The sequence below is a fragment of the Callorhinchus milii genome, unplaced genomic scaffold (genome assembly GCF_018977255.1).
Source record: "Callorhinchus milii isolate IMCB2004 unplaced genomic scaffold, IMCB_Cmil_1.0 Scaffold28, whole genome shotgun sequence".
In the NCBI taxonomy this organism is placed as follows: domain Eukaryota; kingdom Metazoa; phylum Chordata; class Chondrichthyes; order Chimaeriformes; family Callorhinchidae; genus Callorhinchus; species Callorhinchus milii.
Genome location: NW_024704769.1, coordinates 3,534,346 through 3,561,498, shown reverse-complemented (window position 1 = coordinate 3,561,498; position 27,153 = coordinate 3,534,346). Strand labels below are relative to the sequence as shown.

The window sequence follows — 27,153 nt, the reverse complement described above, 5'->3', positions numbered from 1 at the left end:
GCCTCGCTTGCGATCAGCTGGCTCGGGCCTCCTGCTTGTCCCTCCGCTCCCTCCCTCCCTCAACCCCAAGCCCCACGCCACCCCCCCCCCCCCCTCCCCGCACATCTTCACATCACACCAGTCATTGGGGGGCAGGGAATCCTCCCCCTCAGCTCCTGTGTGTTGACTCCGCAGCCAAAGCCCTAACTAGCGGGGAGGGAGGTCCCAGTAGGACAAGCAGCGGGAACGCTTGGCCCGACAGCGACATCAGTGGCTGAGCTGTGCAGGTTTTAGATGGTTATTACCAACAAAACCCCCAAGTCAGACAGTTCTGCTCACCGCCGAACTGTTGTCGTTGCTGTGCGCACATTAGCTGCTGTATTTGCCTCCCAAGTGCACAATACACCGCACTTAATGGGGCGTGAGAAGCTTTTGAGATATTTCGACGACATGAAAAGGCTGGGCGTCAAGCGCAAGGCTTTTTTTTATTATCCTAATAACAAGACTCACGACTGTTTGCCGGGGGGGAAAGCGTCTCGATTGTTTCAGAGGCCTGCGGAGGAGAAAAGAGTTTTGCAATAAATGTTTGCCTGGTCTTGAAATATAGGACAATGTCCCTTTAATTCCGTGAGTGTGTGTGTGTGAGACTGACACACGTACTAAGGGTTAACTGAATATGTTTTTGAGATCTCTTATCAGTTAATTAAAGGCTTCATTTAAACAGGTTTAGTCACTGGGTCGACTAATGGCTGTGACATATGGGTTCAGGGAAGTCCTGCAGCTCAGTGGTTAGAGCCCTCGCCTCGCAAGCGGGAGGACCCGGGTTCGATTCCCGGGCGGGTCGGGGCGAAACCTTAGGTAAATTTCCTTACTCCACCCACGCGCACGCACACGCACACGCGTGCCTCTGTTTACCCAGCAGTAAGTAAGGAACACGGTTGAAGTCGATTGGTGTTTTTTTCTGAGGGTAATAAATCCTCCAAAACAAACAAAAAAAATCCGGTCACTCAATCCACGACAGCTATAATAATAATATAATCCTTTGCATTTGATATAGCACTTTTCACGTCGGGAGGACGTCCCAAAGCGCTTCACAGAACACACTGTAAAGTGAATTGACTGTATATTTGTGGGCGAACGCGGCGGCCGATTGCGCACAAAAGCTGTGCGCAATCGGCTGCCGCGTTTCGCCCGCAGAACACAGTCACTACACCGTGCGGTGTATTCTGTGAAGCGCTTTGAGACGCCTCGAAGACGCGATAAGGCGCCGCGTCAAATGCTAAGATGATTACCGTTGCTGTAACAATACCTCAGAGAAGTACAAGGGCAAAGGCCACGACTTGTGCGAGCGGCTGTCAGTCCGGCGGAAGGCGAACGAGATGGACTTCGGTCCTCTCCCCGCCAGCAAAACCCCCTCTGCCCCTCAGTTCGCTGCAGGACGGTTCTTGGAAACCTGAGTTAATTGGAGGGTTTCGCTGGAGGATGGGAACAGCTGCTAAAATGTAGTGGGTCTTCTGGCGTCTGTGCCTCGCTCTGATACGAGGCAGCTGGGACGCCACAGTCCGGTGGTTGAAACCATAAAGCGACTGAACAATAAACCGTGCCGTCGTCAGGAGGCTGGCGACAGGTGTGTCGGGCTCTGGCGTCGCGCGCGCGCGCGTGTGTGTGTGTGTGTGTGTGTCACGTGGCTATGGTTTGCAGTCGCACACAATACGAGGAGGCTCGTCTTGCCTTGTTCTGAGCTTTTACGTAATATTATAATAATAATAATAGTAATAACCCCGGCACGCGATACAGCCCCTTGTCGCGCCTTCGGGACGTCTCAAAGCGCTCCGCAGGACGCACCGGAAAGCGGAGGAGTGACTTGTGTGTTTTGCGGGCGGCAGCCGATGACGCCCAGGGCGTAATAATATGTTCATCATATTAAAAGAAAAGAAAAAAAAAAGCGGATCCGCCAATCGAGATGTTACGTTTATTGTCGACGGACTGACATCCGTCATCCGGGCACTGACAGCTTGAGAATAAAAAATGCCTGTAAATGCGACCGGATTAAACCGTTTACGAGCAGTTTTACTGGGAGCGGTGCTTACGAGCGAAAGTTCAGTCAAAATGCCACACTCGAGCTCTCTGGAGCTCGGGGAGGAGAGAGGAGGGGAGGGGAGGGGGAAAAAAAAAAGAGGTCGACTTAGTGAGCGATGGGAGGCCGGAGGGGTTTACTAATTTACACACTGGACAGAGATGGTTTTCTCCCCATTGTTGTTGTTGTTGGGTTTCTTTTTAACCGAACGGTGGTTCAGAGCGAAGAGTCGTGTGTGTCGGCTCTCGGCTCAGACGGCAGCATTCCTTCCTTATTATTATTATTATTATTATTATTATGAGTCAGTTTCCTCACTCCTCACACGGGGGCCTCTGTTTATCAGCAGTAAATCAGAACCCGCTCGTGGGTCGATTGGCTTTTCCCGGAGTAATAATCCCTCCAGAAAAACAGAAACGATTAATAATTGGGTCCCTCGAATCCACGGCTGTTTGGGGGGGGTGGGGGGGGTGGGGCAAAAGACACAGTCACTGCACTTTACCGTGTGTCCCGTGATGCGCTTTGAGACGTCTCGAAGACGCGAGGATTGTTATCGTTAGTGATGTTATCATTCTGGAACTCCATCCCACAGTCCCTGCGCCTCGCCCCCTCCCTCGCCTCCTTCGAGACCCTCCCACCCCCCCCCCCCCCCCCCGCCCCCGGCTCGGGCTCGGACCCCAGACTGTCCAGCGCCGTGTAAATGTCACTTGCTGTTGTGGTGAACCGGTTAGCGAGGGAGCTGCTCCCGCCGGGCGTGGAAGGGACTGGCCTGCACCCGGGAAGCACACGAACAATGCGGGGAGGCAGAGCAGAGCAGAGCAGAGCTGGGCTGGGATGGGCAGGGCTGGGCAGGGATGGGCAGGGCTGGGATGGGCAGGGCTGGGCAGTGCTGGGCAGTGCAGGGCTGGGCTGGGCAGGGCAGGGCAGGGATGGGATGGGATGGGATGGGCAGGGCTGGTCAGGGCTGGGCAAGGCAGGGCTGGGCAAGGCAGGGCTGGGCAGGGCAGGGCAGGGCAGGGCTGGGCAGGGATGGTGTCGGTTTGCCGTGGCCATATATAGCAGGAGCAGGGAACAGCTGGGTGGGAGATGGAAGCCAGAAATACAAGCTCACACCCCTCCCTCCCTCTCTCTCCCTCTCCTTTTTGGCTCGTGGTTCCGATTCTTTTTTAGACTCAGCTCAGTGGTTCGAGCCGCTCGCCTCGCAGGGCAAGCGGGAGGACCCGGGTTCAGTTCCCTGGCTGGTCAGGTCGGGGCGAAACTTACTCCCCCCCTACCCCCGTCCCCCCTCCCACACACCCACCCACACCAGTGCCTCTGTTTACCAGCAGTCAGTAGCTCCGCTCTGGTCAGTCGATTGGTGGATCGCTTTCTGGGGGTAAATAATTTGGTCGCTCCACTCCACGGCTGTTTCTGGTTCCCCGCCGCGCGCAGTTGGCTGCCGCGTCTCGTCCACTCAATAAATACAGTCACTACACTTCACAGTGCATCCCGTGAAGGGCCCCCGGGATGGGGATGAGGCGTTCTGTCAAACGCGATCGGACGGACGATTGTTGTTTTGAAAAGCGCTTTGCAAACGTCAAATTTGAGACCATCCGGACCTTCCTTCAGCGCTGCACAGAGATGGAGGTACATATATAGGGCCCTCCATATAGGGCAGCGTCGCAGAGCACTTAACAGACTCCGAGCCTGGGGGGGGGGGAGTAGAGTGGGGGGAGTAGGGGGGGGGGAGTAGAGTGGGGGAGTAGGGGGGGGGAGTAGGGGGGGGGGAGTAGAGTGGGGGGAGTAGGGGGGGGAGTAGAGGTGGCTGTGGGCTGTGCTGTGTTAAAGCTTTTTATCTGCCTCAGCGACTTGGGGTGGAATCAGCGTCTCCTGCAGCCAAGAGAAATGTTTCAGAGGTTTCTCCAGAGACTCAGTTCGGCATCCGTCGTCATAAATCCATCAGCACCACCCCCACCCCCCCCCACCCCTCCCCCCCCTCTCTCTCCCCCCCCCCCGAGAGCTTACTGGAGCAGACTGTTCAGGAAATGTCAGGTTTCCTGGTTTTGCGTCAGGAGAATCCAGATGTTTTGGCCATTTCTAACCCCCCCCCTCCCCCCCCAGCCCCCGCCCCTCGCTGGCAATCCAGAAGCTATAATAATATTAATAATATTAATAATAATCCTGGCATCTGATACAGCGCCGCCTCATCTGCTGAACCTACGAGGTTCGGTCACCCCCCACCCCCGCCCCCCCCCCCCCGCCCTACCCCAGGCTCAGGATCAGACTCTTATCACTGTTAAACTCTCCAGGACACTACCACCGTGTAAGTGCACGTTGTCGTTGCCGCCGGGGCTGGGATTCCCGCCCTGTAATGGTTTGCAAGTGAGTTTGGAGTTTCCAGGACCGAAGTCTTACGGGGGAATTGTTTCTGTTTTTCAGTTCGCCTCCACGACAGCATATCAGAAGAGGGATTCCATTACCTCGTCTTCGACCTGTGAGTACCCCCTCAGCCCCACTGACAAACAGCAGCAATACACCCGGCGTTCGACCCGGCGACGAGACGTCTCAAAGCGCCTCACGGGACGCACTGTAAAGTGACTGTGTGTGTGTTTTGTGGGCCGGGGACACGGCGGCCAATTTGCGCACCGCGAAGAGAGGCAGGAAATCGCTCTCCCTCCTGCGATCCGCTGCCTGGTGTCCCCCCCCACCCCCACCCCCTCCGCCTGTTGCTGATGGTAAACCCCGCTCAGGGATTAAACACCGCAAGGCAGGGCTTTAGTTGTCGTGTTCCGCCGGATCTCGGAGACCCTGAACCACGCACATGTCTCCTCGTTAGAACCCACAGCCCGTGTTCAGACACACAGCGTGAGGGTAATAATAAAAATAATACTAATAATCCCTGCGTTAAAGCCCAGGGCTTAATCGTCGTCGTCGTCGTCAGGTTTCCGTTCGATGCAGCGCCTCATCCCGTTGTTCAGACGTCGCAAAGCGCTTCGCGGCGTTTCCTTGGAAAGTGTAGTGACTGTGTGTTTGTGCGGGCGAAACGCGGCAGCCAATTGTGCAGTCGACTAACAACCGGGTTCCTGCTTACTGCTGGGTAAACAGAGGCACGCGTGTGTGTGCATGTGTGCGTGTGTGTGTGAGTGTGTGTATGAGTGTGTGTGTGTGAGTGTGAGGACTGAAGCCGCAGCCTCGCGGCTCGGAGACGAGTTTGGCAATTAACCCCCAGCGCCGGCTGACACCTGACTGTAGATCGTGGTGGTGGGGAAGGGGGAGGGGGGAAGAGGAGAGAAGAGAAGAGTACGAATTGCGTAAGCGATTGCTGGAAATACACCTGTGAAGATTCCTCCCACACTTCACCCGGACTGAGCGCTGCCGGGAATGCCTAATTATAGCCCACTCTCCGCTTCTCCATTCCCTCGTTTGTCAAACCGCAGTGTCCTGTGGGTATACTCCTGTGCGGTGGAGTTTTAGACGTAAGAGGTGCGGCGCCCGGGAGGACCTTCCACCACAGACAACTAACGACCCTGACAACTAACGACTAACGACCCGGACTGCTTGTCCGGCTCGGACCCCCCTCCCCGTTAGTTAGTTAGGGCTTTGGCTGTAGGGTTAACACACAGGAGCTGAGGGGGAGGATTCCCTGCCCCCCGGTGACTGGTCGGTCCTTCCAGGTGCTGCCGACGAGCATTTATAGAAAAAACTCCACGACTGTCCGTGGAGACGCTGCTGTGCGCAACTGGTTGCCATCTTTCGCCCACAAAATATACAGTCACTACATTTACACTGTATTCTGTGAAGCGCTTTGAGAGGTTGCACCGACCTGATAAGGCGCTGTGTCAAATCAAGGTTTCTTATCATACTGTAAGTGTAGTGACTGTGTATTTTGTGGGCGAAACGCGGCAGCCAATTGCGCACAGCAGCGTCCCCCACAGACGGCCGCGGATTCAGTGACCAAATTATGATTAGTGGTGGGTTTTTTTTTTCTTGGAGGGATTATTACCCCCGGAAAGGCGATCCCCCCCCCAATCGACCAACAGCCGGTCAGCTCACCACAAAGTGTAGTGACTGGTGGGATTCGTGTCCGCTTCCCAAACAGTGTACAAAATAATTTAACTTTACACGCGCATTCGTTCCTCTCCCGCAGGGTGACCGGGGGTGAGCTGTTTGAAGATATTGTGGCCAGAGAATATTATAGTGAAGCAGATGCAAGGTATGTCCTACGCCTGTTCCCCTGCTCTCCCGCGAAGCACACTCATTAGGTTAGTTGTCGGGAGTTACCGTGGTTTAACGCAGCCCACGGTGTGGTGACTTGCGTACACGAGGATAGCGGTTCACTGATTCTACAGTAAACGTCTGATAACTCGACCCGGGCTCAACCCGTCGCTCCCGCTCCAGCCATCGTGCTGTCAATATCTCGGCCCCGTTGGTTCGTGTCATTTGTACGTAAACTGATAATAATCAATCGCGCCGTCGAGACGTCTCAAAGTGCTTCACAGGATAGACTGTAAAGTGTGTATTTTGTGGGCGAAAGGCGGCAGCCGATCGCGCACAGCGGCGTCTCCCACAACGACGAGGAAATTACATTTTGTGCGGCACTCCCCACGTCGGGAGGACGTCCCAAGGCGCCGAAGTCATTCGGTTTGGGTTATGTAACATATGAACACTTAACGTCTAAATAATAAGTACACACAGCCCGGATATCGACAGCGCGGAGACTGAAGTAGTAACTAAATGAAATGCATCCACTCTGGATTACTCTTCGCTTTTGGGTTGAGGTGACGCGTGATCTGGCGTTCAGCGTCGTCGCAGTTGGCCGGTGATCTTTTGCCGACTGATATTGTGGGCGAAGTTAAATGTGCGGCCAATTAAACCTGAGGCGTCCCGATTCTGGTGCGCACCGGCGGCAGTCAGGCGCAAACAGTTTAGCTTTACTGTTGAGTCCCGTTTGTTTCAGTCCCTCCCGGCAGGAGAGGGGCTGCGATCGGTCTCCTCGGAGCAGACAAGGTTCAGGGGAAGATCCCCAGGGGCTTTTCTTTCCGTGTATTTCGGAGGCCAATTTGGAGCCGTGAAGCAAGTGAGGAATTTTCTTTGGGGAGGGGAGGGGGAGGATTGCTGGCCAGGACACCAGGAGAGAGAATCTCCTCCTAAACAAGAGTAATAATAATAAGAGATAAAGAAGTCTGTAATCCCCGAAATCTAAAGCTGTGCATTTATAGATATATATTCCTCTTTCTCTATATATAATATATAGAACCTAAAAGAGAGGATATTCCAGTATCTTTGCAACGCCAATGAAATTTAGGCCTTAATACCACCGAGTCACTCGTTGCAAATGTTTGTTTGTTCCAACTATAAACCGTGTTCGTTGTGAGTAACAGCAGCGAGACAGAGATGGGTTTAACGTTGGCTGGGAAGGGTCGAGGCGAGTTGTGTGCTTTCTGTTACCGAGATCACTGGGCCAAGAGGGGAATCCGCAATAGTCATTATTCTTCAGGGTGGAGGGGTGGGCTGTGGGGGGGAGAGGACCTTGTGCTCGTGTGGAGGAACTTAGCGTCTTGTGGGCACTGTGTTTTTATCTGTTGTGCAAGATGTTTGTGAAATGTGCGGCTTTTCTGGAAGAGGGACACGAGTGAAGACTGTCGTTGGTTGTGAAAAGACGGCTGTGGATTTGGGGTAAAAGCCCGTAATTGAGCCCCTCCGTTTGCCCGGGAGCCTCGCGCGAGGTCCTTTTCCCGCTGCCGTTCCCTTTGCAGAGAACCGCACGTGTGGTTTCAGGGAAACGGAGCCATGTGCCGACAACAACAGTAATAATGACAGTAATCGCGAGGTGTTCAATTACGTGTCTAACCTGAATCTCATTCTCTTGTCTATTCTGAAACAGTCTCTATATGTCAGCGTTGACGTGTTTCGTTTCCTACATCTTGGCTTCTGTGACGTTCGTTTTCCGTGCTTTTCTAACTCTCCTCGTCTACAGTAATTTTTTTCTCCCCCACCCCCCACCCTCTCCCCCCCACCCCACCCGCCCGCCCGCCCGCCCCCTCCCACACAACCTCCGGCCCTCGGTTTAAACAAATTGTGAGTAAACTAGCAATGAAGGGTGAAGGACAAGGTAATTTCTGACGAGGAAGGTATTGCTTCAGAAAAGGGCTCTTTCCGCGGTCATCAAAAGACAAATATAGAAAGAGCTCAGCGGTGCGGACAGAGAAACAATACAAACTTATGTTTATTCAACGCCTTTCACGTCGGGAGGATGTCCAAAGGCGCGTCACTATCCTGGCGAAGGGACGTTAATTTGGCCAATCGGATAACTCAATAATAATTCAATAACCATCCTCAAAGCGGGTCCAGCGCCTCTCGCGTCGGGAGGACGTCTCGGACGGCTTCTAAGAGGGTTGGTGAAGTGCAGCGACTCGCGCGTACGTTAAAGGGCAGATCGCAGCAGCCAGTTGTGTCGTGTTGAGGGTCACCAATTCTGGTCCCACCTGGGGTTTAAATATCAAATAATGGCCCTCGCATTCGGTACAAATTGTCAGGGCCCCGGGGTAAGACAGGGGTGGGGGGGATCTTTTTTTTTCTGTGCTGCAAGATTCTCTGAGTCTGTGACCCCCGCCGGCCATGAACCGCCATAAATAATCATTTGGTTGCAGACAGTAATTGCAGTTTGAGATGTCTTCGTAGCGATTGTTCACAAGTTCAGGCAAAGTGCACTTAACGCGGCGAAGCTCACCATCGATCGAGTGGCGTTTCTGGGTTGAGACACTGGCTGCTTGCGCACCCGACAGAGAGAAAGGTTCTCGTTAAAACTGGTCAGAAATTACCTTCGCGAGCGGTTTCTGTCGGTCTCTACCCCCCCCCCCCCCCCCCCCCGGTGCTCCTGTTTCCTCGACTGTGATATTTCCCGCGACAGAGGGAGAGAGAGAGAGAGAGAGAATTGCGATTCGAGAATCTGCGTCCGGGCGTGTGTTTGCGCGGCGGGTTTACACGGCACCGCTCTCGCCAGGCGGAGCAAGCGTCACGCGAGAGAGACAGAGAGAGAGAGAGAAAACTGTTCTTTTTTTTTTCCTAACTCTGCGAATGGTTACTCGTGTCCTCATTTTCACAACATTCACTAGTCCTTTGGTTCTTCCCTTCCTTTCCCTCTCCTTTCCCCCTTCCCTCCCTCCGTCCCTCTCCCCCCTTGTCTCTCTCTCCCCTTGTCCTCCCTTTGTTTTTTTTGCAGTCACTGTATCCATCAGATTCTAGACAGTGTAAATCATATTCACCAACATGATATAGTGCACAGGGACTTAAAGGTCAGTATTTTTCTCCGCAAATGCAAGACAAACAAAGAGCGAAACAAAGTAGAGAGAGAGAGAGAGAGAGAGAGAAAAAAAAAAGATTTGCTTGAAATGAAAAGATCACGGCAGATGCACAAACCCGTTCATTATACGTTGTCCTTGTTTTTTTTTTGGCGTCTGGTTTTATTTTTTGAGATGTGTTCTTGCATGTGCTGTCACCATCATTTACCCACCACCCGCCCTCCTCCCAGTCCTCGCCAGCTCTTCCCCCACTCTCTCTCCCCCCCCCCTCCCCCCCCCCCGACCACCACCCCCTCAAAAACAAGTCTCTTGGGTTATAAGCCGTGACAGAGAGCCAAAAGAGCGCACGCAAAAGTAATTAGAGAATCGATGAAGTCCCAGTCCCGCTCACCAAAGCCTTTGGGAGACCAGGAGAGCGGAACTCAAATAGCAGCAAAAAAACCCCCCCCAAGAAATTCACATCATCTCAGTCCGTTGCTTTGTTACATCTGTTAAAAAAAAAATTGGGGGGCAGGGGGCAGGTTTGTTACTCGCCCTTACCCCCCCCCTCCCACTCCCCCCACGCACACGCGACCTGCTTCTGGTTTCTGTCATGTTTTATAGCTCTTGACAACAGTTACTTGAGAGACGCACAGACTGGTTTCTGGCCGAGGCAAAGGGTGACCTCCCCACACGCGCACACTGCACGCTCTTTACTGCCGAGCCGGGCCGATAAACAGGTACCACACTGAGCCTGAGGTCAATGGTCGTTGTTGAGTATGTTTGTGGGTTGGGAGAGCATTGACCTTATGGCTGGTTGGGGAGATGGTGGGGTGGGGGGGGGTCATTGTTAATGCTATTTCTTTGAAGGACAGTGCTAATAATCCAAAGCCCCATCAGTATTGGTATCCCAAACCTTGTCCTCTCGATGCAGTGGAAATACATTCAGCCAAGTAGTAAATCAGAACAATAATCCTCGCATTCAGTACAGCGCCTTATCACGTCTTCGAGACGTCTCAAAGCGCTTCACGGAATATACTGTAAAGCAAATTGACCGTACGTTCTGTGGGCGAAAGGCCTCAGCCAATTGCGGACAGCACTTGTGGATTAAGTGACAAAAAAGCACTCTTAAGGCACTGCTCCCTTCAATATTCAGGGGGAAAAAATTATAAAGAGAGATTGTCAACTGGCAGTAAAGTGTGTATGACAGTCCACAAACTGAACAGGACAGTCAATGTCTGAAGGACTGAGCAAACCGGTGGGGACACAGACACCAAATGATGTTTGAAGAAAAAAAGACAGTGGCTCCTCAATTCAATTTTTGTTCCAATTTTGGTCCAAATAAAAATGGCAGCTGTGATGGCGGAGCTTAACATGGGATTTATTTTTCTTTTAGGCGCAGATATATTTAAAGCTTAAGTTTATGAAAGTAGGAAAGCCGGCTTCAGGGATAACCTTGTCTGGCTTTTCCTGTCAGGAAGTGAAGGGAAGGAGGGTTAGGCTTTCCTTTCCCAATAACCCAAGGCTCGAGTGACAATGCCAAGAGACTTGTCGCGACCCAACAACAAATTGCATTTACGCAGCGCCTCTCATGTCGGGAGGACATCTCAAGGCTCTGGATAGTCAAGGATTTGCACCCGAGCTGGAGGTTGGGATCAGGAGGGGTGGAGGGTGATGGTAGAAGAGGAATATCTTGAGGATATAAAGCGGGAGAGGGCAGAGAGGCACAAGGATGGAGGCAGAAGGGCTGAAGGGCGAAGGACATGGAGTTGAGAGGTTGACAAGGATTTAGGTGCAGGTGGTGTGGACGGGTCACAAAGTGATAACACCCAATCCCTGCAATTTGACACAAAACCTTATCACGTTGTCGAAATGTTCTCAAAACAAAATTTGCAGTAAAGTGCGATGAATGGACCGGGGGGGGCGGCGGCGCGGGGTGGGGGTGGGGGGGGAACAGAGTCAGAATCAGAAGAGTTTTTTTTTTGCTGCTCGCCGTGCGGGGTGTCTTGCTTCGCCCCGGCGCAGGGTGAACCCCAAAGCGGTCATCTCTCTTCGCACGTTAAAAGAGAACAACCCCCGTTCGGAGTCTCTCCGCGGCCGTCTCGCTCGAGGCGGCCGACCGACCGCCGGAAAGGGTTCGATCCCATCACATCGGCCTCGAAAAAAAAAAAAGAGTCCCCCGTTGTCCGGAGCCGACTCGGACTGCGTCGGGTTGAGGGGTCACACTTTGCCCTGGTCTATCCCCCCCCCCCCACCCCAACCCCCCCCCCACACCCCACTTCCCCCTCTGAGACATGATGTAGAGTGCACCAGTCTGTGCTGTATGAGACTCACCTGCAACTAACACGCCCCCTGGTGTTTGCATGCAGTCATTGCATCCAACAGATCCTGGAAGCTGTGCTCCATTGTCACCAAATGGGTGTTGTTCACAGAGACCTGAAGGTGAGTTTTACTTTGGCAAAGATCACAAGAGTGTAACCCGAGGCAGTGTGTGTAGTTATTAACCTCCTCCTCCCCCTCAACCCCCCCCCCCCACCCACCCACCCCACCCGCCTCCCCCCTCCCCAACCCCGTACTTCTACATCCTCGCAGTTTAGACCATTTCCAATGTTCCCCGCTGCCGTGGGAGATGGTCGTTTTGACGTCCCCCCCGTCCCCCCCCGTCCCCCTCCCCGGGTCAAGAGCGACCTTCAAGCCGCGCCGCCTCCGCTCACGCGCACGAGTCCGTCGCCATGAAAACGCAAGTAACCCCCAAAGCGCTTCAGGTTTGTGACAATCCCTGCGTCGGACCGACCGGGGCCTCGTCGCCTCTCCCGAGACGTCCCGGAGCGCGTCACAGAACGCAGCGTAAAGCAGTATTACACACTGCACCGCCGAGATTTTATTCGGGACTGAGGTGGACAGAGCTGTTGGCTCGGGGGGGGGTGTCGAGGGACATGAGGTACACATCAGCCGTGGTCTGATGGAACGGGGCAACAGGCTCGAGGGTCTGGGTGGCCTCCTCCGGGCGAATCGGGCCACCAGTTGCGCGCAGCAGTGTAGGCAGCGTCAGGCAGTTCCAACTTCACCTCCGCGCAAAGATTTATTCTCAGAGCCGCTCCAGTTCCTTTTGCAACGATTCGTGGAAACAATCCATTCCCCCCCCCCCGCCCCCCCGCCCGCCCGCCACCCATACTCGTGTCAAAAAAATGACCATCTCCCTCCAGCGTGGCTGAAAGTTAGTCAGGTTTGCAGACACTCGAGTGCATGTGTATCTTGACTTGCAAATGCTGCGGACAGTGCGATGCGCTGGGATGGGGCATGGCTCGACTGGATGACGGAAAGTGCTTGCGACTCGTTGTTTGCCTGATTATTTTTCTCCCTTTCCTTCCTCAAAACGCCGGCAAAACGTATGGCCCCGGTTTCATGCACATCCACTGCGAGCGTACGGCCACTAAAAACCAGACTCTCAAAAGCAACCGTCTCGACGGCGGGAAAGCTGACCCGATTTATTGCAAAATTACATTTGGTCGGAAAGCAGTGCTGAAGTGTCCCAACGGGTAGAATTTGGGGCTTGGGGGGTGCGTAAACCCTCATCCGCCCTTCCCCCCCCCCCACCCCCACCTGAACAAACGATCGATTGGATAGAGAGAAGTCTCAGCTCGGATTCGGATCACCTTTCGAGTCCGCTCGAGAGTGATGAGAGACTTGGCGTCCGCCCGCCCGTCCGTCCGTCAGCTGCGCGTCGCTGTTCGTAGATTCGCAAAGGGTCTTAGATGAGGTTTATTGACGAGTGTTGACCAACTTGTGGTCACGGCTCCGCCAGAGTTCGCTGCAGGTCAGACCAGCAACAAAAAAAAGAACCTTTAAGCCAATAGTCTCAAGGGGAAGACCATGAGAAATTTGGGAGATCGTTCACCCCACCCCTCGCACCATTGGTGTCTTGAACAACGAGGCTTTGGCAACGACAAACCTATTTGTTGGGGGGTTTTGGTCATCAATTTGTGGGAGACGGAAGTGATGCAAACAGAGAAACGAGCCATTCAGCCCCATCGTATCTCACTGTTCTCCCCCCAAACCCAGGACCCAAAGATTGGCAGAGAGAGACTTCCCCTCGGACTCTGAAAGAGGAGAGAGTTAGCAGTAGCTCAGGGATCCGAGCGCTGTTTCTGTGTATTCAGACCCTAACGGTGGTGTTTTTTTTCCCCCAACGCCAACACCACCGCCCGCGCACACAAAGCCCGAAAATTTGCTTCTCGCCAGCAAATGCAAAGGAGCTGCGGTGAAACTGGCCGACTTTGGTCTGGCTATCGAGGTCCAAGGAGAACAGCAAGCGTGGTTTGGTGAGTCACCGGCTTTTATTTCAGTGGCTTTACTGTCCCCGTCCGTACCTGTGCAGCTCGCGATGTTATTTATAGCCCCTTATGTTGTTGAGACATCTCAAAGCCCTTCACAACATATATTGCGAAGCGAATCGACTGTCTTTTGTGGGCAGAACGTGATAGGCAATGAACTGTCCCACAAACCGTCCTGGATTGAGTGACACAATTGATGTTCTGTTTTTGGAGGAAAGGGGGGGTTCGGGAAGAGGATTGGGGGTTCGGAAAGGGGGTTCGGGAAAGAGGATTAAGGTTTGGGAAAGGGGGATTGGGGAAGAGGAATAGGGGTTCGGAAAGGGGGTTCAGGAAAGAGGATTAAGATTTCAGAAAGTGGGATTCGGGAAAGAGGATTGGAGGGTTCGAGAAGATTAGGGGTTCGGAAAGGGATTGGGGAAGAGGATTGGGGGTTCGGAAAGGGATTGGGGAAGAGGATTGGGGGTTCGGATAGGGGGGTTGGGGAAGAGGATTAGGGGTTCAGGGAAGAGGATTAGGGGTTCGGAAAGGGGGTTCGGGAAGAGGATTGGGGTTCGGAAAGGGGGGTTGGGGAAGAGGATTAGGGGTTCAGGGAAGAGGATTAGGGGTTCGGAAAGGGGGTTCGGGAAGAGGATTGGGGGTTCAGAAAGGGGGTTCGGGGAGAAAGATTAGGGGTTTGGAAAGGGGGGAATTGGGAAGAGGATTGGGGGTTCGGGGAAGATTAGGGGTTCAAAAAAGGGTCGGGGAAGAGGATTAGGGGTTTGGAAAGAGGATTAAGGGTGCGGAAAGGAGGGTTCGGGAAGAGGATTGGGGGTTCGGAAAGGGGGTTTGGGGAAGAGGATTGGGGGTTCGGAAAGGGGGTTCGGGGAAGAGGATGAGGGGTTCAGGAAGAAGATTAGGGGTTCGGAAAGGGGGTTCGGGAGAGGATTAGGGGTTCAGAAAGGGGGTTCGGGAGAGGATTGGGGGTTCCGAAAGGGGGTTCGGGAGAGGATTAGGAAATAGGATTAAGGGTTCGGAAAGGAGGGTTTGGGAAGAATAGAGGTTCGGAAAGAGATTGGGGAAGAGGATTGGGGGTTCGGAAAGGGGGTTCAGGAAAGAGGATTGGCGGGTTTGAGAGGATTAGGGGTTTGGAAAGGGGGTTCGGGGAAGAGGATTGGGGGTTCGGAAAAGGGGGTTGGGGTAGAGAAAATGGCGGTTCGGAAAGGGGGGTTTGGGAAGAAGATTGGGGGTTCGGAAATGGATTGGAGAAGAGGATTGGGGGTTCGGAAAGGGGGGTTCGGGAAGCGGACTCGGGGTTCGGATAGGGGGGTTGGGGAAGAGGATTAGGGGTTTGGGGAAGAGGATTAGGGGTTCGGGAAGAGGATTGGGGGTTCGGAAAGGGATTGGGGAAGAGGATTGGGGGTTCGGAAAGGGGGGTTCGGGGAGAGGATTAGGGGTTCAGAAGGGGGGGGTTCGGGAAGAGGATTGGGGGTTCGGAAAGGGGTTCGGGAGAGGATTGGGGGTTCGGAAAGGGGGTTCGGGAGAGGATTGGGGGTTCGGATAGGGGGTTTGGGAGAGGATTGGGGGTTCAGAAAGGGGGGTTTCGTGGAGAGGATTAGGGGTTCGGAAAGAGGATTGGGGGTTCGGAAAGGGGGGTTCGGGGAGAGGATTGGGGGTTCGGAAAGGGGGGTTGGGGAAGAGGATTGGGGGTTCGGAAAGGGGGGTTTCGGAAGAGGATTGGGGGTTCGGAAAGGGGGGTTCGGGGAGAGGATTAGGGGTTCAGAAGGGGGGGTTCGGGAAGAGGATTGGGGTTCGGAAAGGGGGTTCGGGAGAGAGGATTGGGGGTTTGGAAAGGGGGGTTTCGGAAGAGGATTGGGTGTTCGGAAAGGGGGTTCGGGGAGAGGATTAGGGTTCGGAAAGGGTTCGGGGAAGATTAGGGGTTCAGAAAGGGGGGGTTCGGGAAGAGGATTGGGGGTTCAGAAAGGGGGTTCGGGGAGAGGATTGGGGGTTCGGAAAGGGGGTTCGGGAAGCGGACTCGGGGTTCGGATAGGGGGGTTGGGGAAGAGGATTAGGGGTTTGGGAAGAGGATTAGGGGTTCGGGAAGAGGATTGGGGTTCAGAAAGGGGGGTTCGGGAGAGGATTGGGGGTTCAGAAAGGGGGTTCAGGGAGGAAGATTTGGGGTTCGGAAAAGGAGGTTTGGGAAGAGGATTGGGGGTTCGGAAAGGGAGTTCGGGAGAGGATTGGGGGTTCGGAAAGGGGGTTCGGAAGAGGATTGGGGGTTCGGAAAGGGGGTTTGGGAGAGGATTGGGGGTTCGGAAAGGGGGTTCGGGAGAGGATTGGGGGTTCGGAAAGGGGGGTTTCAGGGAGAGGATTAGGGGTTCGGGGAAGAGGATTGGGGTTCAGAAAAGGGTTGGGGAAGAGGATTGGGGGTTTGTAAAGGGGGGTTCGGGAAGCGGACTCGGGGTTCGGATAGGGGGGTTGGGGAAGAGGATTAGGGGTTTGGGGAAGAGGATTAGGGGTTCGGAAAGGGCGTTCGGGAAGAGGTTTGGGGGTTCGGAAAGGGGGTTGGGAAGAGGATTGGGGTTCGGAAAGGGGGGTTTCGGAAGAGGATTGGGGGTTCGGAAAGGGATTGGGGAAGAGGATTGGGGATTCGGAAAGGGGGGTTCGAGGAGATGATTAGGGGTTCAGAAGGGGGGGTTCGGGAAGAGGATTGGGGTTCGGAAAGGGCGTTCGGGGAGAGGATTGGGGGTTCGGAAAGGGCGTTCGGGAAGAGGATTGGGGGTTCGGAAAGGGAGTTCGGGAGAGGATTAGGGGTTCGGAAAAGGGTTCGGGGAGAGGATTAGGGGTTCGGAAAAGGGTTCGGGGAGAGGATTGGGGGTTCGGAAAGGGGGGTTGGGGAAGAGGATTGGGGGTTCGGAAAGGGGGGTTTCGGGAGAGGATTAGGGGTTCAGAAGGGGGGTTCGGGAAGAGGATTGGGGGTTCGGAAAGGGGGTTTGGGAGAGCATTGGGGGTTCGGAAAGGGGGTTCGGGAGAGAGGATTGGGGGTTTGGAAAGGGGGGTTTCGGAAGAGGATTGGGTGTTCGGAAAGGGGGTTCGGGAAGAGGATTAGGGTTTCGGAAAGGGGTTCGGGGAAGATTAGGGGTTCAGAAAGGGGGGGGTTCGGGAAGAGGATTGGGGGTTCGGAAAGGGGGGTTCGGAGAGGATTGGGGGTTCGGAAAGGGGGGTTCGGAAGCGGACTCGGGTTCGATAGGGGGTTGGGAAGAGGATTAGGGGTTTGGGGAAGAGGATTAGGGGTTCGGAAAGGGCGTTCGGGAAGAGGTTTGGGGGTTCGGAAAGGGGGTTCGGAGAGAGATTGGGGTTCGGGAGAGGATTGGGGGTTCGGAAAGGGGGTTGGGGAAGAGGATTGGGGTTCGGAAAGGGGGTTTCGGAAGAGGATTGGGGTTCGGAAAGGGATTGGGGAAGAGGATTGGGGATTCGGAAAGGGGGTTCGGGGAGAGGATTAGGGGTTCAGAAGGGGGTTCGGGGAGAGGATTGGGGGTTCGGAAAGGGAGTTCGGGAGAGGATTGGGGGTTCGGAAAGGGGGTTGGGAGAGGATTGGGGGTTCAGAAAGGGGGTTCGGGAGAGAGGATTGGGGGTTCGGAAAGGGGGGGTTCGGAAAGAGGATTAGGGTTTCGGAAAGGGGTTCGGGGAAGATTAGGGGTTCGATGGAAGAGGATTGGGGTTCGGAAAGGGGTTCGGGAGAGGATTGGGGGTTCGGAAAGGGGGGTTCGGGAAGGAGGATTGGGGGTTCGGAAAGGGGGGTTCGGGAGGAAGGGTTCGAAAGGGGTTCGGGAAGAGGATTGGGGGTTCGGAAAGGGGGGGGAGAGGATTGGGGGTTCGGAAAGGGGTTCGGGGAGAGGATTGGGGGTTCGGAAAGGGTTCGGGGTGGTGCTGGTTTGCGGTTGGAGCCGCCTCGGGAAAAAAAAAACAAAAAAAAAACACACGACTGTTCGTCGTCTGCGTTTGAAGCCTCGAAAGGTTGACATTCCAGACAATTTGCTTGTTTTACCTGCACTGTCCCGAGCTTCACCTTATCAGAATAGTCCTTCCACCTGACGGTGCCTCACGGCGTTCTCGGAACCCCTCGAAGCGCTTCCGCAGGGCTTTACCGCGAGGTGACGTTGTTGTTTAGTCAGAACGACAGCCCTTGCATTTGGCACAGCGCCTTATCACCTCATTGAGACGTCGCAAAGCGCTTCGCAGGATACGCTGCACAGAGGAGTGACTGTGTTTTGTGGGTGAAACAGGGCAGCCAATTGCACACAACCATTCTATATATATATATATAGTTAGTTATAGTTAGTTATTTATACATTTTATTTAGATATATTTTCAAACTATGTTATTACTTAGTTAGATATATTTTATAAATCTATTATTATTTAGATGTGTTTATAGATCTATTTATTTATACATTTTATTTATTTTTTAAGCATTTTATATATTAATTATACATGTGTTGCCATTTGCTGCCACGTTTCACCCACATGATACAGCCACTCCACTTTACAGCGTATTCTGTGAAGCGCTTTGGTACGTCCTCCTGACTTGAAAGATGCTGTACCTAATGTAAGTAATGTGTATTTTTTGGGCCAAAGAGTGGGTTGACTCTTGCATTTCTTTTAGAAAATAACATTATGGGATACAGTGCACAGGTAGTGCCGGGAAAAGAAGGCGAACAGACAAACCCTGGTCTTTTTTTCATCTGAAACAACAACAAATCGCACTTGTATCGCACCATTCATGTCGGAAGGACCTCCCGGGGCGCTGGACAATCAGGGTTTTGGACCCCGAGCTGGGAGTTAGGGTCAGAAGGGAGGAGGGGGCGGGAAAGTACAGTGGAAGAGGACGTCGAGCACTTCTTATGTTCTAATCTAATGTTTCCTTTGGGTTCCCCAGGTTTTGCAGGAACACCAGGTTACCTCTCCCCCGAAGTGCTTCGGAAAGAAGCTTATGGAAAACCAGTGGATATCTGGGCATGTGGTAAGTGGCCCGACGAGGCTCGGATCGATCTGGGTTGGTACACAGGCTCAAACACACACACACACACACACAATACAATTCCCTGCTGGATAATAATAATCTTTGCATTTGATATAGTGCCTTATCACATTGAGACAACAAATTACACTTGTATAGCAGCGCCCTTCACGTTGGAAAGATTTCAAAGAATGAATAGAATATATTCTAAAGTGGAGTGACTGTGTATTTCGTGGGCAGTTATACAGCACCCTTTATGCGGGGTAGCTCTCTGAGTGTTTAACAGAGTGGTTTGACGCCGGGGAGAGGGGAAGGTGACCAAAGGCACGGTTCCAAGACGAAGGTCCTTAGGTGCGATTTGAAGATGGCAAAGTGGGGGTGGGAGTGGCGGGGGGGGGGGGGCAAGACGAAGGGATTGAGGCAGGAAGCTGCAGAGATTCGGGCGTACTGTTATCTCTCTTAAAGAGCCGAAACTGAGAGTAACGTCAGCGGCACAAGAGATGTGGACAGTCTGGGCTGCCTCGGTGCCTCTCCCTTGCACAAAGTCTGAACAGGTCCATTGCCTTTCAAGCCGTTCTGTTGAATGATGCGAGACTTTTTCTCAAACAAAATTTGGTTTCCCTTTTCTCTTGCTGCAGGCCCCACACAATGGAGTAACTCGCTGGTTTCCTACCATTCTCACTCCCCACCCCCCAATCCCCCACTTACGCCCAACTCTTGCCCTGAGTATCAGAGTCGTTCCTCAATGGTTCTCGTGGTCCACGATGATCCGTCTTCTCTTGCTCCGTCACTTGCTCCAAGCTCTTATCCCTCACCTAATCTGCCCCACTCCACTTCCCGTCCCCCCCCATTTCTCCCAACCTGCCGGACGGACGCTTGCAGGTGGTCTCAAACCCTGGGACGAGACCAAAACCGGCAAGAATGGCGTCTGGGAGGTACAGCGAGAAAACAGCCATTGCTAGTGGACCTGCAGCAAAATAAAACCCCCCCCACCCACCCACCAGACAAATCATCACACAACTAACAGCTCACCAAAGCAATGAGATTGTCTGAGCTTTGTACAAGGAGTGCGGCACAGCACAGAGAAACAATACACGCAGCAGGAGCTTTGTGCTGCTGGTCACCTCGCTCTTTGTTCTGACAGTCACGTACACAGTCACTGCACTTTGCAGTATACCCTGTGAAGCGCTTTGAGACGTCTCAACGACATGATAAGGTGCGGAATCAAATGCAAGGATTATTATTGTTACATTGATATTGAGCTGCTGTTGGCTTGCTCACACCCTCCTCTATGTTTTACAGGAGTCATTCTCTACATCCTGCTGGTTGGATACCCACCTTTCTGGATGAAGATCAGCACAAGCTCTACCAGCAGATCAAGGCTGGCGCTTACGATGTACGTAAACCAAAAGCAACTTTTTGCCAGCGGCTATGCCATGTCTCGAGACGGACATCGGGACATTTCTGCTTGAAAACATTTAAGGGAAGGGATTTGAGTTCAGTATTTGCTCAACACACACACACACACAGTTGCTGCACTTTATAGTACGTCTTGTGAAGCTCTTTGGGACGTCATCCCGACTTGAAAGACTCTACAACTTACATTTATATCGTACCCCTCCCTCGCACAGAGTAGCATCCTAGAGGACTGTACTGTCTGTGTCTATCATTTGTAGATAAACCAATGTGTTGTGCCAAGACTTACCAGGAGTCCTGATGGTCACGCCCTTCTTAAGTGCCTTTGTGAAGCTGTGAAAGAAATCAAAGAGTAACGTTAAGATTCAGTAAGATTCTTTAGAGTTAAGTTTTCATCTCAAAGTCACGGTTTGGAGGCACATTTTTATTCCATCCAGGCCTGAGCTCTGAAAGCCACAAAGAGAGAGGAAGACATTGCAAGATACAAGTACAAGCAATTGCATGTTTTTTATCCGGTAGATATAATGCTAGGATTACGTCTCAAAGCATCTTACATCACTTTACTGTGGCTGTATTTCGTAGCCAGTTTGCTGAAAATTATTTTGTCCCGTTGCCATTAATAATGTGGTGTGTTTTTCTCCTCTCTCCCCGCTCTGCCACAGTTTCCTTCCCCTGAGTGGGACACAGTCACCCCAGAGGCCAAAAACCTCATCAACCAGATGCTGACCATTAATCCAGCCAAGCGCATCACCGCAACCGAAGCTCTCAAACACCCATGGGTTTGCGTAAGTGGCTGTCTGTGCACAACAACTAACTCTCATCCTTGGTGGAGGGGACGAGGAGGGAATTAGAAATAAACACATCCCATTGACAACACCACAAACATCAGCAATTATCTGAAACGCCACTTAAGATAACATTTCGTCGTGTGTCCCCCGCCCCGGCCGCTGGGCACTTGTGATGAAATTTCAGATAATAAGAGTTCCGAGGGAACTAAACAGTAGAACCAGAGGACACGGCCTGCAATTGAAGGGGGGGTTAATTCAAAACAAACCTGCACAGCAATACTTCCCTCGATAGTGAGCGAGTAGTCAACTTATGGAACAGCTTCCTTGGGAGACAGATGGTGGAAGCAGAAAGTGTTGATTGTTTCAAGAACAAATTAGATAAGATTTCAGTTAGGAAATAATAGAGGATACAGTATAGGACACGACATGCACAAGCGACTGCCAGGATGGTGGAAGGTGAACTAGATGAACCTTGGTCTTCTTTCGCCCCAGCAAGTTATTATGTTCTTATAAAAACTCACAGCACATGAAAATATATAACATCTACAGTACAAAAGACAGACCTCCTGTATTTTCAGGAGGGGAAACTGGTTAATGAACAGTGACAAACAAGTCATATACACGCATTCAATTCTGATGTTAAATATCCTAACATGGATTTTTCTTTAATATTTCAGCAACGATCCACTGTGGCATCTATGATGCATCGCCAAGAGACCGTAGAATGTTTGAAGAAGTTCAACGCCAGGAGAAAACTCAAGGTAAGAAACCAACCCTCTTGCATTTCTGTTAGTAACATGTACAACAATAATAATAGTTTGGTCACTCAATCCACCACTGTTTGTGGGACAATTGGCTTCCACGTTTCGCCCACAAAATACAGTCAATTCACAGTACATGGTGTGAAGCGCTTTGAGAAGTCTCAAAGACCTGATAAGACGCTATATCAAATGCAACAATCATCATTACAACACTTCCAGGTGTTTTTCAATGTGGCATAATTAATACAGTACAGATGTGAATGCTTTCAATAATAACATTTGTATCCTAGGAACTGCAGTGTTAGGGGGGGGAACATTTTAAAGGGTTTGACTGCAGCAACATTCACTGTATGTAACACACACATTTAAAAGGTTTACAATTCAACACATTTAAAAGGCACATCTCCAAGTATTTCAGTGTTTTTGCCAACTATTTCAAACACTTGTAGACATAGTATACAATATAACATCCATGTGTAGCATAGACCATTTCTTTGGTCAGCCGACATGCATCGCACCTTCACATATAACATATAACACATATATAACGGCATACATTATATAAAGGCAGACATTAATTATAGATTAATTGGGTACATCTCCAATTAACTCATCGACACATAATACCTTCAGAGACTCACATATAAAATATACATTCACATTTTTGGAATAACAAAACACATCTCATACCCAACATTCCTCTACTTTTGAAAGAACACATATCCTTAAGTTTTGAAACTTTACAGTGTATTTTGTGAAGTGCTTTGGATGTCTCGGCGACACGATAAGGCGCTATATCAAATGCAATAATCATTATTATTATAACATTTCCAGGTGTTTCCAAAATACACAGCTCAAGAATTGCAGTGCAGCAAAGCAAACAGCAGTTTGCAAGAACAGTGTACAAACCTACACCTTTTTCTTAAGACAGTGTACCCGATTTTCTTTTCGACACATTCATAGCTGCAAGTTTTGCAGTGCAACGACGACAACGTATTACATTTGTATAGTACCTTTCACGTCAGGAGGACGTCCCAGTGCGCTGAATAAACATACAGCATAACCAGATAGTAACCCCAAACGATGCAGCACAGTACATACATAACCTTAGTAGCATAATAGACATGTAAAGGCCTTGTGATAGAAAGCAGTGCGTACAATTGCAATATAGCATCACAAGTAATCAGTGTTCTGGTATCTAAGGTTTTCCGCACAATAAAACCCACACATTGAAAAGGTTCAGAATGAAGCAGATTGCATATAAACAGGATTGTAGCAGCAAAAATGAGTCCCCAAGGTTTGCGAAACAGCACAATAGGTAACCAAAGGCACATAGACATTCAGAGACTTGTACTGTAGCTGAAACAAACAGTAACAGATATTATCAATGACTTGCACTACAGCAAAATAACGATAATAATCCTTGCATTTGATAAAGCGCCTGTGATCACGTCTTTGAGACATCTCAAAGCGCTTCACAGGACTTACTGTACCGTGGAGTGACCGCATTTTGTATGCAAAATAAATACCCCCTTTCGTGTAAATTGCTCTATACAGGCAGAAAGAATGGTACACATTTATATGCTTGTAAAACAGGCTGCGTATGTCGACAACAACATGTTATTGTATTGTGCCTTTCACGTCAGGAGGACGTGCCAAGGCGCTGGAGGCTTTTAGTAAAGTAATACACACACACACGCCTTTGGTTGAGTACTGTATTGTGGTATATACATAAAGAGGGATTTGCAATGCTACACAACCGCAAATATTCAAGCACAGCAATGAAAAATAGATGTTCTAAGGCTTAGAATACCGTCAGCCATTTATTCATGGGATTGCAGACACATTGCCACAGCTTGTCGGACCAAAATACTGTACACTTGACCCAAATACTCAGTCAAACACTTGCAAAGACTGACATGTTCCAAGGTTTTGGCAGAATAGCGTATTCGACAAAATGCAACAGTAAAACAATTTGTGTATAGTCAAAGGCTTTCAGTAATATGCTCCCATTTGTCAAATGGCATGACCACACCAACAACAAACTTGCACTTATATAACATCCCTCCAGCAAGGTAGAGCGCTTCTTACTCAGTGCCTTGCACTGCACTGAAACATATTCCGTGGCTCGCAATTTAGCAAAACACATATGCTGAATGCTCGTCGTTAGACATCATATACGACGACGACGACAACAACAAGATTACATTTGCACAGCGCCTTTCACTTCGGGAGGACGTCCCAAGGGGCTGAAATATATGTCTAAGGATGAATAGCAAAAGTCGTGGCAGGTTTTCAATGGCATAGCACGTGTTCCGATAGCAAACAGTGACTCCTGGTACATGGTTAAATACTTCAAATACTCATCTCCAGGTATCTCAGAATTGAATTTTGTTTTGCGGTCAGCCGGGCTTCCGACACATACCGAAACCTATCACTGTGCTTCAGAGCATCCAAACCAAGCTGAGGATTCCAAGCGTCCCACCTACACACGGAAATCCCCAGAGATATTATGAAATGCCAACCTGAAGAGCGTTGAGGCTTTCCTGTACCTTAACAGTTCTTAACAGTCCTCGAGTCCTTTCGCCTCAGATCCAAATTAACTTGGCTTTCATTTTCATTTTTCTCCTTCCTCTTCCAGGGTGCGATCCTCACCACCATGCTGGCCACACGCAACTTCTCAGGTGAGCCTGTCCGTCCACGCACTGTAAACACAGTTTGAAAAGAACACACAGTTAGTAATAGTCCCATCTATTGCTGAGGAACTCTGCCTCACTAGTGAGGTCCAGGCACCTCAGTGAGTTTCTGTTCACTGCTGCCTAGACACAGTCACACCGACCCGGGGGAACTCTGCTCCAGCACAATCCATGAGCTCCGCAAGCGGGAAGTTTCCCCCCCGGTATAAATGACGTCCTCCGGCCCCTGGAGGGATTCGGAGTTAAACATGCAGGCAGGGAGCAATCACCTCAATGCAGACATCTTCCTCTCTGACCACACCTACGGTCATCTTTCTGTGCCCTCCCCCCCCACCCACCCAGCCAGGACATCCTCTCAATGTATAAATGGACGTTTCTTGTGCAGTAAACCTCACCCAAGTCCCATCGGTTGGGACTTATGCCAAGTATGAGTTATGTCAGACTTGCATAGACTATCAACTCTTGAACAGGACTTGGGCAGATGTAACTTAGGCGATTAATACAGATCAGACTTATGCCAGTTTTACTGTATTGTGTTGCAAAGTAAAGAAGTAGCGGAAACCTTGACTGCCTGGTGACCTGAATCTCAGGCCAGTTTGGTTGGTTGGTTGATTGAACCGGGCATCTCTTGTGGAATGAGTTTGACTGACCACAGCCTCATGACCCAAACACACAGGTTCCCAATACAAGCAACAAGTAGCTTGCTCGCAAGTGGAACTAGCGTTCAATGCACTAACGTACAAACCCTGAGAGCAACGGCTCTTTACCTTTGCACGGTCTGTCTCTCTCGGCCTCGTTTGTGGTATTCTGCAGCTTCAGGTTCCTGCCAGAGGCTCAGGGATGTTCTGTGGGGAGAGAAAACAAAGGAGAGAGAGAGTGAGAGAGAGGAAATTGTACACACTAGCTGTGTTTTTGGTCAACACAAAAATCTTGCTGGGTTCCCTAAACAGCAAGCAGTGCCTATAAGACTCCCCTGAGGGTGAAAGGGATTTGTGCGTTTACTGCGGTGTTGGGAGTCCTGTCGCACTCTTGCTTCACAACCGAGAGGAGCTGGGTGCGATTCCCGAGCAGGGCGAAACCTTAGGCAAGTTTCCTTATTCCACACGCCTCTGCTTACCCAGCAGTAAGCAGGATCATGGTTGTTGACGGATCGCTTTTCCGGGAGTAATAATCCCTTCCCCTAAAATATAATCTATAACTGTGGGACACTGCTGTGTGCAATTGGCTGCCGAGTTTCGCCCACAAAGCACACCTCGTTCACTTTACAGTATATTCTGCGAAGCGCTTTGAGACGTCTCAAACACATGATAAGGTGCTATGTCAAACGCGAAGATTATTATTATAGTTTGCGCAATCGATGCTGACTTGTTTTGCTTCTCTTCTTCCTTTGCTTTCTCTCAATTACCATCTTGCTACCGATAGTGGGCAGACAGACCACTGCGCCCGCCACAATGACAGCTGCTGCTGGCACCACCATCGGTCTCGTAGAACAAGGTAGAGGTGTCCGCGCGGACACAGCAGCTGGGGGGGCATGTGCTTTTAACATGGCTCACCAATGGTCCCAACTCTTCCATCTATCTGTCGTCTGGGATTTAATTTGTCTGAAAAAATACTTAACTTAAAAGGCAAAGGGACTTGGCCCAAAGAGAGAGCCAACTGCATGTCTGGGGAGCATGCTTGTACAGTCTCGTAGCTTACTTAACCTGTATTTGAGTGACTTCTCGAAGGCATGGACGGACTGGTAGTGCATGTTTTCCTCGCTGCTAACACGACAAGTCGGTGTTCATGTGTTTTGTTCTGTGGACTGAAAGGATTGATTTGCTCTTAAGGTAGATAGCCAGCGCTGGGGCTGAATGGCTTGTATCTGCGCTGTAAAATTTCTAAGTATTCCTCTAGAGCGCTACCAGAAAGAGCAGGCAAGCTTTTGAAGGGCAAGTTTAAAACAGGTGGCAAGTGACTGCACAGAAATTCTCGGAGATCATGTTTGTGTGCGTATTTGATCTGGGTTTTTACTGCCGAATGTTGCAGGGGTTTTAAGCTGGATTTTTGGGGATAGTTAAGACTTCGAAGTTCGTTTGGTACCACTTCCTGTATTGTATCTAGCTTCCACTGCTTTTAGGTTTACTGTGACTCTGATAGATATCCTGAGACAGTCACCAGTGATCAACTGACCTGGAGAGAAGAATTGAGTTGACTAGGGTTGGTGAACAACAACAACTTGCATTTATTACAGTGTCTTTCATGTGAACAAATCTCGCAGCGCTTTACAAAGCAAGGACGGACACCGATGGGGGGGGGGGGGGAGAATGTGACCATAGACACGTTCGAAGAGGTAGGTTTTAAGGGAAGACTTGACAGACAGAGAGGGGTGACAAGGAAGGGGTGAGGAAGGTAGTTCCAGAGGTTTGGACATCGAAATGGAAAGCTTAATGGTGGAGCAAGCAGGGTGGGGCAGTCGAACGGAGGGTGAGTAGGAAGAAATCCTTTCCCAGTATCTGCAAGAGCAGTTTGCATTTATTGCAGTGCCCTTTACGCGTGGTAGCGTCTCGGAGCACTTAACAGTGGCGTGGGTTTGACGTCGAGCCAGGGAAGGTAACCGTAGGCATGTTTGAAGAGGAAAGTCTTCAGGTACGATTGGAAAAAGGGCAAAGAGGGGCGGCAAGGAGGAGAGATGAGTGTGGCTGAAAGCATGGCCACCAAATACAGAGCAACAATCTACACTGGGGAGAGAAAGAGGGAACCCAATTGCATTTAGCTCAAGTCACTGGATGTTTTCTACCTCCCTGAAGGTGTGCAAGTGTCAATGACCACCCTGGCAAGCTTCTTACCAGTATTGCCCAGCTAGGATCAC

General features: G+C 51.1%; 1 protein-coding gene across 1 annotated transcript in view; it reads left to right on the top strand.

The window, feature by feature from the left end:
- LOC103190417 (calcium/calmodulin-dependent protein kinase type II subunit beta) overlaps positions 1-27,153 on the top strand; it is a 103,573-nt gene that overhangs the window by 29,190 nt on the left and 47,230 nt on the right. The window contains exons 4-8 of the mRNA XM_042344470.1: positions 4,472-4,526; positions 6,180-6,245; positions 11,682-11,754; positions 13,532-13,634; positions 18,561-18,644. Of these exons, the coding sequence (XP_042200404.1) occupies positions 4,472-4,526; positions 6,180-6,245; positions 11,682-11,754; positions 13,532-13,634; positions 18,561-18,644 (381 nt within the window). The remainder of the gene's footprint in view (positions 1-4,471; positions 4,527-6,179; positions 6,246-11,681; positions 11,755-13,531; positions 13,635-18,560; positions 18,645-27,153) is intronic.